The following is a 19,501-nucleotide window of genomic DNA, read 5'->3' on the forward strand; positions in this document are numbered from 1 at the left end:
ACAGTTATTGAAATTTTTCTTCATTTTTGGCACCATTTTCCAACATGGCGAAAATTTCTCCAACGCCAGAATGAGGAAGCCCAGAAGCTTGGCTTACAAGAGTGCGCCACACCCCAAAAATCTTTACCCATTTTCTGCGTAGAGCTTTTTACTCTCCTCAATATCCTCCCTATCATCTCGTGGATAATTTCAAACAGGGTCGCTGTTAATTTAGAAATGACCAAAGCGTTGCTTTTGGTTAGAGCGTAAGTTTATAAGATATTTTCCAGAAGTATGACACTATACCTATGCTTCGTAATGCTAGAGACTTACAGCTCGAGCTAGTTCGAGAACGACAAGCGAGAATTGACTACACTCGGTTTTGCCGTTCATCATCCTATTTACTCTTTACTAAGCCTTTGACAGCGCCTCACCAATCGTCGCTTTAGGAGAATTTATGACGTTTCATCTACTTCACTTCGTAATAAGCTCTCAGTAACCAGTGGCAAACTTACGGAACACATTTTTTGAACTTATGCTTCGAGAAAATGATTTCTTGTATGTATACTGTATTATTATTAAAATTTTATTTTGCCTTTAATTGACTTAATTTCGATTTTATGATATAGGACGCGCTCCAACCTTGATTACTTATCTTAATACTGGGTCCCCATTTGCCTCGAAGCTCTCAACAGTACAAACTAAATGCGAAAATATGTTCAATTTCATCGATGTTATTGATATCGGTGTATTTTTCTCGGAGATTTAATTGGTAAGATAATTATTCACGTATTGACTTTTGCTGCTATTTTTTCTAGTAAATTTCAGTTGGACCCTAATTTTTTTTTTCGCAGTGGGAATTGACCATGTGCTTTTATTGTCGACTGCAGTCAACGTGCATTCTCAAATACATTTAGCCATGTTGTTTAACCTGGTGTGTAGAAGAAGATCAAGACGACCCATGGGATGGGCTAGTAATAGTAGCTATATCGTACCGTACTAAAAAGGCTTACAGAAAATTAGAGTGAATAGCCCCTCTACCGTTAACTGTTCTAAAATAATTTTTTTTACGGCCGTGTAGGGCCGCCACTTTTTTACAGAATTACAGAAAGTGCCTACAAGTGCCCTCGGTAGGAAAACTACTATAGCAGTAGTTTTATAGAAAAAGACTTATAATTAAGTTAATTAACGGTGAAACTGGTTCAAAATAGCATATATATAATAAGTAAGCTATGATCTATATTATAAACCATTTTAAAACTTAATTCCGAACTAATTTACTTAAATTTAAGGGTGCTAAAACTATTATCTCACTTAAATTCAGGGTGTCTACAACACACTATTTTACAGAAAATGCTTATATATAAGTTAATTACCGATAAAATTAATTCAAATTACCTACATCTACTAAGAATATTACGCTCTATAATATAAACGCGTTTAAAAATTAATTTCTATCAAATATACGTAAATTTAAAGGTGCATACAGATTTTGTACTCGGGAAAAGATGACTTACAGGAGGCACTATTTTACAGAAAATGCGATTATTGAAGTTAATTATGGGTCAAATTATTTCAAATTTGCAATAAATAATCAGAAACGTGTTTGGTTTAATATACACTACTTAAATAGTTAATAACTAGCTATTATCTCACTTAAATTCAGGGTGTCTACAACACACTATTTTACACAAATTGCGATTATTTAAGTTAATTACGGGTCAAATTAATTCAAATTTACTCTACATAATCAGAAACGTGCTGGGTGTCTACAGCTTTTGAATTTTACATAACCTGCGTGCCTACAAGACACTATTTTACCAAAACGCTTTCATTTCACTTAATTTGGATGGAATTCAATCTAAGTTGGTACATATACATTTATGATTGCGCTGATTAATGTAAACGCGATTTAAAGTTAATTCTGAGCAATTATTCTCAAATATAAGGTGCCTACAACTTTTGAATTTTACATAACCTGGGTGTCTACAACTTTTGAATTTTACATAACCTGGGTGCCTACAAGACACTATTTTACCAAAACGCTTTCATTTAACTTCATTTTGGATGGAATTCAATCTTAGTTGGTACATATACTTTTACGTAATAATTTTTCTGAGTTTGTTAATGGTTTTGATGTTATTTTATCAATTTAAAAGAACAGCACTCTTCCGTTTTGAACCATTAAATTATTAAATAACAAAAGAATTAACACAACTATTATCTCACTATTTAAGTAGTGAATATTAAACCAAACACGTTTCTGATTATGTATAGTAAATTTTAATTAATTTGACCCGTAATTAACTTAAATAATCGCATTTTCTGTAAAATAGTGTGTTGTAGGCAACCTGAATTTAAGTGAGATAATAGCTAGTTATTAACTATTTAAGTAGTGAATATTAAACCAAACACGTTTCTGATTATGTATAGTAAATTTGAATTAATTTGACCCGTAATTAACTTAAATAATCGCAATTTCTGTAAAATAGTGTGTTGTAGGCACCCTGAATTTAAGTGAGATAATAGCTAGTTATTCACTATTTAAGTAGTGTATATTAAACCAAACACGTTTCTGATTATTTATAGCAAATTTGAATTAATTTGACCCGTAATTAACTTAAATAATCGCATTTTCTGTAAGATAGTGCCTCCTGTAAGTCGTCTTTTCCCGAGTACAAAATCTGTATGCACCCTTAAATCCAAGTATATTTGATAGGAATTAATTTTTAAACTTGTTTATATTATAGAGCGTAATATTCTTAGTAGATGTAGGTAGTTTGAATTAATTTGATCGGTAATTTAACTTAAATATAAGCATAAGTTGTCTTAATAGAAAATCCTCAGTGGTCGCGAAAATATCAATTGCCTTAATGTTTTGGCTATAGGGTGTAAATCCCAGGCCTTTAGCTAATATGTTAGTTTCAGTATCGGTAAGCTGGTGTTTTGAAAGGTTGATTACGTTAGAGGTATCAACGGTTACTGGTTTGTTATTTTGAGATTTGATAAGGTCTAGATTTAACCGCTGGAATTTCCGAATCAGTTTTTCTTTGCATTTATTGAACTCACAAGTAAAGTTATCTTCAATCACTTCTAATAGGTAGACAGCAGTGGGATAATCAACGAATTTTAGTAGATCATCTTCAAGGGTGCGGCGTTCGGCATGTAGGGTTTTGTACTTGTAGTGGAGGTCGGCAATAGCCTTGCGGTTTATGGAAAATTCAAGCTGGCGTTGACGATTTTTTATGGTCCTATTCTTCAGTAGTCCGGCACTCAAATTCAATCGTAAGCCTTGGGGTGTGATGCCCGCTGATTTACATCTATGCAGGAACGTCATCTGATTCTTGACCGAGGCTTGTTTTTTCCTGATGTGTCGTAGGCGATAAAATGTTGTAACGTCTCTTCGGTCGTTCAAATGTTCATAAATATTAAACTTTACTTTTGCCATGGTAAAAATATTATAATAGAAGACTAGTTTACGAAGAAATACTCATGGTAAACAATGAAACTTTATTAGGTGTAAAAATTTCTAATAAAGGTGGAGAGCTTTCGACCCGAGGGTCTTCATCAGTCCAAGCCAACTGTTGGCTCTAAATTATCACAGAAATAAAACCTATGACGTCATCTCGGTTTTTTGTTAATCAGATTGCGCCCTCTTACGGCTAAGATGTTTATCATCGATCACACCCCATAGTGTTGATTCACTACTACCCTGATTTAAATTAAGTGTTCCAGATTTTTTGATAAATAGACCTTCGATAAATTTTCTTTTTCGCCAATGTTTTTCATGATATAAAATTTTTGGTTCTTTAAAGTCTATTATGTGACCTTTCGACTCCCAGACGTGTGTAGCTAAGCCATTCTCCTTATCAAAATTTTTTATACATTGTTTATGTCCATTAAATCTATTTTTTAGTGTTACAATAGACGATCCCTATCCGGTGCCACGCATCGAAGATATCATAGATTCCATGGGAAAGCCCAAATATATTACTAAGCTTGATCTAAAGTCCGGTTACTGGCAGGTAGAGATGCACCCGGATGATATTGAGAAAACGGCATTTGTCACAAGGGAAGGGAAATTTGAATGGCTAGTAATGCCCTTCGGGTTAAAGAATGCCCCTTCCACTTTTTCCCGGTTAATGAATAAGGTTTTGAAGTATGCAAGACGATTTGGAGTTGGAGTATACTTGGACGATATTGTTATCGCTAACGCCACCTGGGTGAATCACCTGGAAGCTCTTCGGTATGTGTTTTCGCAGCTGAAACACGCCGGTTTAACACTTAATTTAAGAAAGTCGAGCTTCGGAGTTTCTAAGGTCTCGGTACTCGGCTATGTTGTAAGCGCACAAGGGGTACAAATTGATCCTGAGAAAGTAGAAGTGATTCGGAACTCTCCCAGACCCCGAACCATAAAACAGGTTTCATCCTTCTTGGGAATGTGTGGGTTTCACTCCCGGTTTATCCCTCACTTCGCCGATCTTACGGCCTCGCTTAATCGTCTAAAACGTAAACACCAGCGATGGCGGTGGGGAGATGATGAGGAGAAATCTTTTCAGGGTTTAAAGCAGGCTATAGCAGAAGCAGCTATGCTGCAGGCCCCAACCCCTGGGGGGAAGTTTATTGTTACCACGGATGCTAGTGGCATCGGTATCGGGGGTATGTTAACCCAGATCCAGGGGGATGTTGAGGTACCTCTTGCATATACCACTCGCCTTTTACGACCTACTGAATTAAAATATAGTACCCCGGAACAGGAGGCGCTGGCAGTAGTAGAAGCCGTACGTAAATTCAGGCATTACATTGAAGGGCGAGAGTTTGCAGTTCTATCAGATCACCGGGCTTTATGTTGGTTGTTGAGGTTAAAAGATAAAAAGAGCAGGCTAATGCGAAGGGCTTTGGAACTACAGGAGTTTATGCCGTTTGAAATCTTGCATAAATCCGGCAGGGAAAATGTAGTTGCCGATGCCTTGTCTCGATGCCCGGTATCAGATTTGGACACGGTCATTCCAAAGGTTTTAGAAACGGACGACACAGATCAGTCGCCCGGTCCGGAAGACCAGGAAGTCCGGGTCAATATGGTATCGTGTAACCCGGTAGTGGTAGGTCTCCCGTTAGACGTAGCAACTAAGGCTGATATTAAGCTAGCACAGGCTAGTGATCCGTACTGGCTGTCTGTTAGACAGGACTTGGAACGTGGAAAGGCGTCAAAATTGTATATACTTAAAGAGGATATGTTATACCGGATAGCCCAGGGTTTTCAACCGGAAAAGGTAGTTATTCCAACCGCGATAGTACCCCGGGTATGTCAAGCCTACCATGACCATCCGCTCTCGGGTCATAGAGGTCGCACCGCAACTTATAAACGGGTGCAAGCTAAATACTACCATCCTAAGTTGTATTCCCTGGTTAAAGACTATGTCCGGGGATGCGAAACTTGTCAGAGGTATAAGAGTAGGAACACTAAGAGACCAGGTTTAATGATTCCCTCCCATAAAATCCATCCCGGAGATCTAGTGGGGATTGATATTATGGGTCCTTTACCAGTAACGAAATCCCAGAATAGGTTCTTAGTGGTAATGGTAGATTATTTTACCAAGTATGTAGAGCTATTCCCGGCACGAAGTGTTACCGCCCCTATATTATGTAAGATTCTATTACAGTATGTTTCACGTCATGGTACGATGACTGCTTTATTATCGGACAATGGACCTCAGTTCATATCTGTCTTATGGAAGCGCTTATGTCACATGTTAAAAATTCAGTTAAAATTCACATCCCCTTATCATCCCCAGGCGAATATGACAGAACGAGCAAACAGGGTTATAGGTGAAATAATGAGTATTTATACCGGGAATGTCCATACGAAGTGGGACGAAAGCTTGCCCCTTATTCAGTTGGCCATTAACAGTGCCATACATACTTCCACTGATTCATCTCCGTTTTATTTACATCATGGTTATGAGCCGACGTTACCCTGGGATGAGCGTACATTTGCCGGAGTCCCTGAGGACATAGAAGGAGAAATAAGGGGTTATGAGGATGGGCCACTCCGGGAATGGCAACTGTCCATTGACTTTGCTCAGGAGATGAATGAGCAAGCGAGCGCTAAACAAAAACGCTTTTATGATCGGAACTATTCCGATGGTGAACTAGAAGTGGGGCAGTTAGTATGGAAAGTAGGACATAGCTTGTCGAACACTGCAGCTAAGTTCTCGGCTAAGTTAGCTCCAGCTTGGGAGGGTCCCTATAGAGTAGTCGAAAAGATATCCCCAGTTTCCTATGTTATCATGGATTTAGAGTCAGGCGCCTTGGCCGGTACTTGGCATATCAATCAGTTAAAACTGCTGTTGACCTCGGTGGTTCTAGAAACTCAAGAAGCCACAGAGATAGAAATCCCACCGGTAACACAGGAAATGGAGAACGGCGTCGACCCAGATGAGGGACAGGGACCGGAGATGGTTGTCACGCAAGATGAAAGGTCCTTTGACGAGGCCAATTCCCGGGAAGGACAGGAGAATGTCTGGGATACGGTACCCGTTAGAGTATATGACTTCCGGCCCCGTCAAAGCCAGGCTGAAGGGATCGATGATGGGCCACCAACATCAGACCCGGATATACCCGATCCGAATCATAGCTTTTCGGTAGTAGATGACTTACTTCCCACCCCGACCCCACGGCGGGAATATAACCTCCGTCGCCGGATTCGAGATCTGGAACAGGAACAGGAAGGGGTAGACCTAGCTGTGGCAGGTCCTTCCGGTGAGGGTAGGCGGAAACGTGGTAGTCAAAAGGACCCGGTGCCGGAGATAGCCCCGGAGGATGAGGACAATGTGTTGATGGCTCCTTTTCGGTATGGGTGGAAAAGGGAAATAGTTTTGAGAAATGATACCGGGGTCGCATTGGGGATGTATATTATTATACACCGGAACCAGTTAGGGAGAAGTTACGATCGTACAAACAAATTGCGGCTTTTCTCGGTACTCATCGCGACCAAGCCCGACTCTTGGGCATGCGCAATTTCAGTATGAAGCCCCAGCCGTTTGCGTACCCCCCGTTTGAGATTGTTCGCCATGCCTTATGGTGAAGCACGTGATGAGACTAACTGTCTACAGTCCACTTTTTACTTTTCAGACTATGGCTAGCGCATTCCCAAAAATCTGTTCGGGGCAACTTTTTGGTGACAGGGAGGCGGCGTCAAGTGACGACGATGACGTCCCGGGCCACACCACAACTCAACCGTTGTTAGCAGAAAATATCGAGGCGATTATACAACCAGAAGTAGTTGAAATAATCGAAGAACTTGAGAACGTAGACCTTCCCCAAGCGTCAGCAACGATGTCAACATTGGAAGATGAGATCACCGAGGAAACTGAGGAGGTGGCAGGTGATCAGGCGTTAGGTATCGGATCAACCGAAAATCCGGGTTCGGCGGCCTCCCTTACCCCGGTAGTGGAGGAGCAGGCCTTAGCCCTCCCTACTACAGCTGATCATTCAATGAACGAAGGAGATGAAGAGGGGCTACCTCTACGCTACGTGGATATCTTTTGCTCGCTTCCATGTTACGCATCCCGGACTGGAACGGATTTAAAACATTTTTCCCGGCACGTCCGCACCCTCCCGGAACGTTTCCCGGGAAATTTTAAAGGATGCATATCCCATTTCGGCGCCATTCCGGATGAACTCGATATCGATTTCATTCAATCCGTATTAGCAAACCCCGGGGTTCTCGGTGCAGTGGGCATCCCGCCCCTGTACGCTAAGGCGTACTTGCAGGACGAGCGCATTGAACGCGATTTAATTAAGGCCTTGGCCTTTTCTAAAGTCCGCGCGATTGGCGCGATAGGCTTGGACGCATCCCGGGTCATCGACCTATGTCCCCCGGAGCTTCAATGTCAGGCATTTCGGCGCCAGCTGCGTCTAGCGGCGCTTTATGACTATCCCGTCCTAGTCCAATGCCGAGAAGGACGTCAGGAAAAGGACGTTTTTCGCACATGCTACCGCCTGCTAGGCGAGGAGCTCCCTCCCGGGCACGTTATAATACTGTTGAACTTCTCCGGCGGCCGTGAAGTAGCAAACAAGTTCCTTGCCAGGTTCCCACGCCTATATCTGGCGCTATCCCCGGCCATGGATCCTCAGTTCATGACAATATTCCTGCATGGTATCCCGGTGGAACGCCTGTTGGCGCAGTCAGGGGCGCCAATGTTTTCCCTGGTCCGAGCTTCCCCAGCTGTACCATCCCCTGGATTGGCATTGACTGTAATTAACAGGATTGCGCAGGCCAAGGCGTTACCGGTCGCGGAAGTGGCCACTATTTTGTGGTCCACCTCTCAAAAGTTATTCCGTTATTCAGACTAAGCGTTGTTTTCCCGGATTTTCCGCTTTGTTTTCTTTTCATATTTTGTAACATTCCTTTTTTTTGAGTGGAACCCAGTGTCGTTCCCTCTTTACGTTTAAATAATCAATTTTCCCGTAAAACATGGTTTTTGCCACCATTATTATTACTTAAGACTAACAAAAAAAAAAACAAAAAAAAAACAACGACAACATTAACACATATAGTATTCTTTGTCTGTTTTGGTTATTTGTAGGCCATACTGGCTATTTTCTTGGTTTCCCTCCCCAAAGTGGACATGTCCCCTTTTCCCCCGTTGGGATTCAATAAATATGTTTTTTTCCGTAACTCCTTATCTGTGGTCCACCTGTGTAGTTGAATTCAGTTCCCTGGCTTTGGGTGGGGTTTCCCCTCCCTATATTTCTTTTCAGATACTCCCTGCGGCCTTCCACTGCTGTTTCCCCTTTTACCGGGGGCCGCTGCTTCTTTCTTGCAGAGGGGGAGGATGTAACGGGGAGCCCGTTACCAGGGTTCACCACCAGATGGAGCAAGGTACAATAACCCCAGGGATCCCCGCTAGACGGCGCCCATTCCCGGAGTACTGAACCTTGGACCTGTCGTCTGCTCGAGCCCCGGATTGGACGATCCCCGAGGCCAGAGGGGATAAATTCAAAGGTAGCCCGGGAATCAGGGCAGTTGGAAGATGACCGGCATCAAGATCAATTTAATACCTTTTGTTATATAAATTAACTTTATTTGCTTGTTTATATGTTTTTTATCGGATTGTAATAGATATATATTAACTTTACTAACGGATTGTAAATATAAATTAACCGGCTTGCTATACAAATAAATGATTAATTAACTGAAACTACGTAGTCGTGTGTTTTCTGGACTCAGTGAAAGCGCGCGATTACAATGTTTCGCCTATTCCTAAATATTGTTCTTTATCTTCATGTACGTTTCGAGATAATATTACGCCTTTTCCAAAATATTGTTTGCTATCTTCATTTACTTCCCAAATAATATTTTACCTCTTCCAAAATTTGACATTTTCATTTATTTAGTTTTCTAAATAATATTACGCCTTTTGCAAAATATTGTTGTTTACCTTCATATATTTCCCAAATAATATTACGTCGTTTCCAAAATATTGTTGTTTATCTTCATATATTTCCCAAATAATATTACGCCTTTTACGCCTTTTCCAAAATTTTGTTGTTTATGTTAATTTATTTCCCAAATATTGGTATACCTTTTCCAAAATTTTGATTTATTCATTTGTTTAGTTTCCCAAATATTATTACACCTTTTCCAAAATATTGTTGTTTATCTTTATATATTTCCCAAATAATATTACGCCTTTTCCAAAATATTGTGGTTTATCTTCATTTATTTCCCAAATTTATATTACGCCTTTTCCAAAATATTTTTGTTTATCTTTATTTATTTCCCAAATAATAGTATGCCTTTTCCTAAATATGGATGTTTACCTTAAGTTAGTTTTCCAAATAATATTATGCCTTTTCCAAAATATTGTTATCGTCATTTACGTTTCGAAATAATATTACGTCTCTCCAAAATATTGTTTACTTTTAAAAGTGGAGCTTTCTTCAAATATTTTTCAATCCTGATATGAGAATTGTAAATGTTTCCGCTGGTGTTTAAAATTTCATAGCTATATTTCCGTCGCGAGCCCTTGTTATTATGTTTTTCCCCTAGAAATTGAGTGCAGAACGCGTTTAGGCGGTCAGCGGTCTCAATAAGCAATTTTCAAATTTTTCAAAACTTTTTGACCAACTTGCGGAGGGTTTGGAATGTTTTCACAATTTCTGTCGAACTCCCCGTGGTCTAATTAATCAGAATCAAGTGTTGGTTGGGTTAGAATTCTACCAAAGAGGTACAAGTTGGTATTCTAAAACCCTACACAGAGGGAATTTTTACGCTGAAAAAATTGATTCGGACAGTGGTCGTGAAAGCTTACTTTTCATTGATGAGCAAATGTCAAGTATTGGCTTATTTAAATACAAATCTTTTCGATACTAATCTCATTCACATAAATTTGACGATTTCCTTTCGCCATTAAGGGGGAGGACAACTGACCTAAAGTTCGAGTCTTTTTCAAACGATGGCGCTCAGATCTGCGGGGAATAACACAATTATATCCCCCGTGTAGTAGGTATTATAGTGGATATTTAGAAGTTTTCCTTCTATAAACCATCCCTGTACCGGAATTCAGTTAACCATTTATTATTATTCGACGCTATACTAACGCCGATAGAAATGACTGTCATGAAGGCTTTAATGTATTGAACATTAGGTGAGACGAACCTAATCTCGCATCTTTGAAAATGGGGAATTTTATTTTTTTTTCCAAGCGCGGTTAAGATTACCAGTGAAAAAGAAAGGGCGTGCGTTACTGATCAGGGATAGATAGCGACCTGAACAAGAGGGGATGTTAACCTCGACATTTTTCATTAAGGGGGAAGACCACTGAAGACAACCCAAAAAAGTTCGAGTCCAGTGTTCAAAATAATAGCCCCATACGGATAAAATTTACTCACTTATAGTTTTAACCCTCTCCTAGCGATTAAAATAGTTTTCATTATTTTTAACTCAATATTTAAGTCAGAATATTTTTTCCCGCTGGTGAAGTTTTGGCTTTAGTTATTCAAGACCAGCTCTTACAATTCAATACCTAATTTTTTGCCTAATATGTCATTCGAAAGACAATTTTGAGCTGTATCGATTAAAAAAATTTTCAATTAAATCCGTCCCCCTGACCTGTGAACACCTGAGAATGTTACGGGAATTTTATCTTTGGATAGCACAATTTCTTTCATTGACCACCATTACGCGAGTGGTTTGCCCCTCGCGTGACACCGTTACCCCTTTTTCAATAGAAACGCTTGTAATATCTGTAAAGTTTTTTTTTATTGAAACTACAATACCTATAAAACTAGAGCTGTACTTCTCTTCCCTATTGAAAGTACATTTAGTATAGCTTAGAAAGCACTGAAGTATTCATCTGAAACATGGTGACATTTAAGAGGGTCTGAACTAGGTCTAATGCACAATAAATGTAGCGCTATTCGAAAAAAGGGATAATTTGAGCGTCAGATAAGGTGCGAGTCTTGCTCCTAAAATGTACACGTAGTTTACGGTTAGTGAACCTTTGCATCATTTTAATACAGTAATGGCAGTGCTGCGTATGCAAACGTCATACTCTTCTCTCTTAGCTCAGTGTCATCCCCCTACTGGGCGCGTACAAGAGCGAGCCCGGATGGAGGGATACACAGTCTACGCCCCTCTCTACCGCCGCGTGTGCCATCTCTCCTAGGGTGCTACAAAAATATTAGTCTTAATTTAAATCTACCCATTCTTTGTATCATTTTGATGGAAGTTCTTATTACACGCGAGCGACGCCGCGGATAACAGCTAGTAAATGATATGATTATTCAACCTACGATTGATTTGAGGGCACTCGAATTTTGGATATTAACTTGAAATATATATTGATAGGAAACTCAAGCCCATTGCAAACACACGTCTACCTAAAATTTCATTCACTTCGATATTGAAAAGTATACTATTGCGGAATTTGAATTTATAACTTTAATGGTATTTAAATCAACGTAAATAAAATATTTAAACAGAAACATTTTAACATTATTTTGAATGTTGTCTTTATTTTCACTTTAAAAAAGGGCTGAAAAAAGGCTATTGAGAACCATTCTCCCTTCCCAAGCCTCGATAATACCATTTATTGTGAGCGTATTTAATCTTAAGCCGACCCTACCTAGACAGAACAGATAATATTGGGTTGAGTTCGGTTAATTTCAGTCAGTTTAGGTTTCATTTCCGTTCCACAGTATAGGTTAGTTTTCGATTAATTAGGAGTTTTTGTAGTTTGTAGTCATTGTGCAAACTCAAAATAGAGATCAGAGAAACACTGAATTTGATCATTTTATATTTCTAAAATACTAAACTTTTTAGTCTTAATACGTTTGCCATAGAAAGCGGTGGCAGCCAAACGTTAGAAAGCACCGAAATGACTCAACCGAGAAGCCCTTACACCGAAACAATTTAAACATGGAAATGTACTATTCGTATTCGGTAAAATGCATGTACATAGGAAAAATGTTCATTGACTTTTTTAAACGTTTTTCAGGGGTGAGTTTTAACGAATCATTAAATCTGTTTCCCACTGGCTGCTAGTAATTTGTCACCCAGAACTAGTATAGAGGGAGACCAATTAATGAAACTTCAATCCTGTGTCTGATAAAGCTGCTCCATTTAAATGCCAATAGAAATCAATACTGACATACCTTTGTGGGAATACAATACCTACTTTCCAGTTTATTGCTTGCAAATGCTAATCAATGCATATTATTTAAGTTTCAAAAAAAGGAGAGACAAGAAATCTATCGACTTGCTCCTCGAGATGACACTATACATGTGACAGCGCTATATATTTGACAGAGTCGGTCTTGTTTTATAAAACAAGACTATCATGAACAACAACCATAAAATATATAACCACGATAATGATTCTGGTCGTTAATGGAGCGTACATTAGGAAAATTACCGAATGCACACGATGATGTCTACCATTATCCGCTGGAATAACGATTAGCGTTTGATTACCGTTCTCAGCTAACAAAAATACAATTCACTCTTCTGTTTATCTTCAATATTTCCCGATAATATTAGGTACAGTTTTCAGCCGTTATTGTTAACTGTTTGCTATCGGAACTTACGGTTTAAAAATTAACGATCTACTCGTTCCTCACGAAGGCTTATCCCATTTTAATGAGCGTTATGATGCACTAGTTTGTATTAAAGGAAATTCCAGAATACGATTTTGTCCTATTTTCAAATGAAAATATAAAACCATGAACATTTCAAATTGGAATCGTGCATTAATATTCAATTTAAGAGAAGATTTTTATATTCTTTAGAAAAAAGTAGAATAAATTATAACTTGAAGTTTTATTGATATTTGATTAGAAACATTGTTTTTTGAAATTATATTTTTGGTAAGTTTGACTCTATGGTAACATCTTGAAGAATATCACATTTTTCAGACGTCACTTGCTACCTAACACTACGGGAGCGCACGCATCAAGCTCTAATGAAGCAAACGACCGGTGTTTTTCCAGCAGGTGCAGACGAAAACTGACTTCACGAAATCATAATCCGGCGAGCCTGTGTGATAATAATAATCAATCTTTATTTCGTGTCCATAACACGCAGTGGCCTTTATTTCAATGGGTCACGATTTCAATGCATATAGAGATGGTGGCTAGCCCCTATAATGATCTAAGCTTTGTTTCTGAAGGGATATCCACACTATGCCTGTGGCTTTTTTACAGGTGGGTCCCTTTACAATGCATAGAGGGGTGGTGGCTAGCCCCTATGCCACAGCTAACCTACAGCGCCCTATACTAACTATTACCGTTAACCTCTGCAAGTTTTGATGGAAAGGAGAAACCGGGTTAGACCGCGGAGGAAAACTCCTTTAATCAAGTGGGGAGAGAACTTGCAAACTCGACGCAGAAGAATTTGTTCCCAGATTTTCACCCGGTGCCACAGTCCGGGATCGAACCTGGGATCCTCTTGCTGCGAGGCGAAAGCGCTAACCGCTACGCCACTCCACCTGCTAACCGATAGCGCCCTGTACTATTACCATTAGCCTCGGCAAGTTTTGATGGAAAGGAGAAATGGGTAACAATGCGGAGGAAAACTCCTTTAACAAGTGGGGAGAGAACTTGCAAACTCTACGCAGAAGGCTTTGTAGTTTGTACCCAGGTTTTTCACCCGGTGCCACAGTCCCGGATCGAACCCAAGACCCTCTTACGAGCGATAACTAGTTCACCTTATGATCCGCTTTCATATCATTTCGAATTACAAACTACATTTTAGCAAATTATTGGTTCACTTTTGACATTATATGGTATTTAAAAAAAACAAGGAAGCAAAATTAGAATTATATTTTCAACGATATTTTAAGTACACATGAAATATCGTTGTGAATATTACTTTTTGTATCAAATCCTTCTACCAGTAAAGAGTACCTTACTATGCTTTAATTTTTTGTTTTCTTTTTAAATTTCCAGTATGTGTCATTTGTGTACGGTTTCATTTGTCACTCCTGTTGTTCAAAATTGTTACTAGACTCGTTTTCGGTTTTTCTAATGCATACAGTGTTTAGTTGCAAACTAAAAACTGAGTTTCTCATTCTATATCAACTCGTAACTTTGAAATTTTAAACTGCCCAAACACATTACCTCACTGTGCTTTATAGTTCGAAAGCATCATTATTTCGTTCCTTGTGTAGAAACTTTTCTCCGGCAAACAACGGAAGTTGTGTTCATATAATGTATACAGTATAGTTCAGGCCAGAGTGAACAAGTTGGGAAAACCAAAATTATACCTCTCCGAGTCAGGATGATTACCTAAAATTTAAAGCATAGAGAATCACAGCAAAGCAGACATTTTTCATCCAATAAAGATATGTCTTGTACCCAAGGCAACAGCCAATTGGGAAAAAACAGGAAATGAAGAGTATAAATTTTGGTGAGTTTTATCTTTTTAAAATATTACAATTACTGTGCTGTAGTTGTAAGCGCCACTCTTTCCCTAAATCCGGAATCACTCGATTACTTAAAGTAAATTAAACATATTTATTTCTTGATAACATTGCTCCGATAAATATAATAATATAGAAACATAAATCCGGTTAAATCTTTATAAACTTCTTAATTCTGAATCCGGTCTTCCTGTAACTGTTACGACAGCCCCTGCTCAATTGCCCTGATTCTTGGGTTAGATTTATCCTCTCTGGTCTCCGGGGTTTAGCCAATCCCCGCTCTCGAGCAGACGACTTTTTTAGGTTCTGCCGCTCGATACTGGAGCGTAGTCTAATGGTGATTTTTTGTAACTGGCTCCCCGTTACATGCTTCCTCTCTGTGACGAACAAGCAGAGGCCCCGGGTGAAAAGGGACTTCTAAAATAACGCCGCTGGGATTATCTGTAAGATATACAAACAGGAAAACAAAACCCGGTCCACGGAATCCAAGAGAAAGATACGAAAACCACAGAAAATGAGTGAATGAACTATGTTGTTTAATATGGAAAGGAATCCGGGAGACGTTCCGTGTCTTGATGGAGAATAGACCAAATAACAGAAAAAGAAAAAACACTAATTAAAGCATAGAAGACTAAAATTCTAAATTGAAACGGAGAAAACCAAAGAATATTAAACTTTCAATTGAAAGGAAGAAAACCAAAATTAGGTTGATTTGTTTTCTTGTTTTAGTAAACTATAAATTCGCTTCGGAGCCCATTTTATTCCCCAATTCGGAAGATTTACCATTTTTGACTGTAACATGCAACCAAAATATCTGAAAGGTACCTATAATGAGCTATACAAACAACCTGATTTATTACGGGAATTTCTGTCTCACCTCTGCTTTCCAGCTGTAAGGTAGCTATTTTATGACTCTAGAGTAGCTGAATTTTGTATTTGTATTTGCTGTACTGAGTTTGCCATCAGCAGATATTTTTCCTGCAAAACTTCTAAAATTTTCTGCATTGCTCTCTGGAATGCATCTAAATTTTGTCTAACGTTGACGCTTTTTCATGTTTATTCCAGAATATTCCAGTATATTTGCAATATTTTGCAGATTCTGAATAATCTACTTTTAAGTCGAAATGCAGCCATAAATTTTTGTACGGGCTATCGCAGGCTAAATTAATTTTAATAAAATGTTTAAACTAATGATCGGCTAGTATAAATATCCAGTTAATCGTATTGAAAAATGTAAAGTGCTTATAATAATGAACTATCACTCAAATTGTAAGTGCTTTTCTTGTGCCTTGATATTTATAGTTAGTTTTATATCTTAATTCGTATAAAATGCTTAAAACAATTATCTATCCTCGTTAATATTTCGATTAAGGTTAAGACCATCTAATATATCTATTTTAACATTTATTTAATTTTAAACTACGATTCTAAAATACGAATCGAAAATATTAAGTTAAAAAGTTAAATTAATTTTAATAATATGTTTATGGTTAAAGTATCGATGGTCTTGTGAATATTTACAATAGTTTATCGGCTAATATAATTGGATTCAACATTAATAGTTTCCATTGAATTTTAACTGCGCTTTATAATTAATATGACAAACAATGGTGATACAATTACACAGTCTTTAAAATGATACACAAACCTTTGCAATGTATCTATTTTCCTATTATGTGATATTTTTAGTAAATACAATAATTTTTTAAATCACAAATATTTCACGTGAAAGCTCAATAAGACACAAAAACCTCTTTTCTGAAAACTGCTTATGGAGTTTTCCAAATATTTCAATATAGTTTAAAAAGATTTCGAATTTCTTCGATATAGAATTTTACCATTTGTTGTTTATCTAAGGCAATCCAATATCCAATATGAAACATCTTCTCGCTTTACCGCGCATAACTTGCCAGTGACCTCATTTTTCACAAAATGTATGGATCAAACAATGGCTTCTATCATAAGTTTATGAGATATGTTCCATAAGTATGACCCTACATGTAATGCTAGAGGCTTACTGAGAGGTAGTTCGAAAACGACACGAGAATTGACAACAATAGGTTTTGCCGTCCGTCTTCCTACTTAGTCTATACTAAGCCTTTCACAGCGCCTCACCAGGCGTCGCTTTACGAGAATCTATGACGTTTCACCTACATCACTTCATGACAAGCTCTCAGTAACCATTGGCAAACGTATGGAACTTAACATATGAACTTATGCTTCTATATATAACAAGATATTAAAGCCATACTCCAGTTCTTATTAGGCATTATATTCTATGGAAAACAAACCGTAATTCAACCGTTTTATATCTAAAGAAAAATATCCTTCCTTCAAAATATTCACTTCTGTTATAATTGTAATACAGCGACATGGAACAAAGAATTCCGAGAGTGAAAAGCCCCTTTAATAGTGTTAAAATTAGTCCCGTAACCCTGACCCTTAAAGACGCTGTTGAACAGCTCCTCGATGCGATGAACACCTAACGAGTGAACACTGAACAGCTCCTAGGTGGCCCTAAAAAACTCTTAAGGCGGTAGTCAAGTCAACTCTTAACTGGGTGAAAAGGGTCATTTCCCGTCTCTATTATCTAACGAACCACAAATGTTATTTGTTAGTGGTTTTGAATAATATATAAATCAAAATCTTCTTTAGTTCATGATATATTATTACTATTGATAGCATGAGAGATTAGTCAATATTTATAAAAATAGATCGCCTTGCTTTCGGTGATCCTTTACCTATTATCTCAAGTTCTAATTATGTCAATTACATAAACTTTACTTCTGACGAAGTAAAAATTTCAGACGAAGTTTACGATATTTGGGATTTTGAAGTTTAATTTTTAAATTACTATAAGAAATGTATATTCGAACAGTGTTTTAAGCGTAAGCTCGAAGATGTCGCTACAAACAACCTCGTATTTAAATATCTCAGGTTGGGCATGAACTGGGATTCAGAATTTCATACCCAGTATTAATCCCTCAGCCTGATCAGTCTGAAGTTGAAAATATTTGGTGGTTTTCTGTTGTGTTTTCTGAGTGTGGTGGTGGCTCTGTTTCCGGCAGAAACGAAAAGGTCACCGAGACGCGATAAATCATAAAAAGTCCAGTAGACTTAAAAACTATAGACATATCGAAGCTAGTTTTTGTTAAACGCTCTTATCGTTTTTTTGACCTAAATTTGATCTAAAAACTAACCATATATACTGTGAACCTTAATCTTAAAAGCCACTTGTTCTCTTTCTTCTAATCTTGTAATCTCGGAGTTTTAAATTGTCTTAGTAGCCCTAGTCATTAGCCTCATGTATTAATTTAGTTAAACGTTGTCCAAATGGACAGAAAATAAAGTTATTCGTTTTTAACTCGCAGTCGTGGTACTTTTAGTTAGAGAACACTTACATAAAGCAACATTTCTTGGTGCCGAAACCCGGGAGTGAGTGAGCGGAACGTTGTGTTAAGGAGTCGTGTTGAGAAATACGGTACGTGAGACAAATGGAGAAGTTGCGTGTGGCACGAAGAACTTTACGCGGTAGAACAACTAAAATTATAAACAAGTTGTCGGAGATAGTCGAGGACGAGGAATGGCTAACGGAAGAAGCTGAGCAGCTACTTGATCAACTTACCGAAAAGAAAAGGAAGCTAGATGAATTAGACGAACAAGTCATGAACCTGATTCCTGAGGACAACGAAGACGAAATTGCCAATGAGACTGAGGCAGTTGAGGAGTATGGAGAAGCCGTGATTGCTATCAAGAGAAAGGTTCTTAGACGAATGACTGGTGGCGGAGAAATGAACTCATTAGTATCCGCTGGCCAAATGTTACGAGATTCTTCGAGGGAAGTCGTAGTAAGAGGGTCTAGAGTTCAGAGAGAGGCTAGAGTACGAGTCAACTTACCAAGCAGTCCACGAAAATAATAAATTTCAACTCTGAAATCTATTGACTAAAATGCAGTACTCTGAAATGCAGTCCTCTAAAACTATTAATTTCAACTCTGAAATCTCTTGACTAAAGTGCAGTACTCTGAAAAGCAGTCCACGAAAATAATAAATTTCAACTCTGAAATCGGTTGACTAAAACGCAGTACCCTGAAAAGCAGTCCACGAAAATAATAAATTTCAACTCTGAAATCTATTGACTAAAACGCAGTACTCTGAAATGCAGTCCTCGAAAATTATTATATAAACTCTGAAATCTCTTGACTAAAACGCAGTACTCTGAAATGCAGTCCTCGAATATTATTAATTACAACTCTGAAATCGGTTGACTAAAACGCAGTACTCTGAAATGCAGTCCACGAAAATAATAAATTTCAACTCTGAAATCTTTTGACTAAAACGCAGTACTCTGAAATGCAGTCCTCGAATATTATTAATTTCAACTCTGAAATCGGGTGACTAAAACGCAGTACTCTGAAAAGCAGTCCACGAAAATAATAAATTTCAACTCTGAAATCGGTTGACTAAAACGCAGTACTCTGAAAAGCAGTCCACGAAAATAATAAATTTCAACTCTGATATCTATTGACTAAAACGCAGTACTCTGAAATGCAGTCCTCGTAAACTATTAATTTCAACTCTGAAATCGGGTGACTA

General features: G+C 38.2%; 1 protein-coding gene across 1 annotated transcript; it reads left to right on the top strand.

The window, feature by feature from the left end:
• Positions 1–7,059: 7,059 nt before the first annotated feature.
• Positions 7,060–8,669, top strand: LOC149621458 (uncharacterized). The gene has a single exon (XM_089853691.1). The coding sequence runs from the start codon at positions 7,060–7,062 to the stop codon at positions 8,335–8,337; it is 1,278 nt and encodes a 425-aa protein (XP_089709817.1). The 3' UTR covers positions 8,338–8,669.
• Positions 8,670–19,501: the final 10,832 nt, after the last annotated feature.

This window comes from Phalangium opilio, unplaced genomic scaffold (assembly GCF_054372755.1).
Source record: "Phalangium opilio isolate 3A_F unplaced genomic scaffold, DU_Popi_V2 ptg000204l_1, whole genome shotgun sequence".
Lineage (NCBI taxonomy): Eukaryota > Metazoa > Arthropoda > Arachnida > Opiliones > Phalangiidae > Phalangium > Phalangium opilio.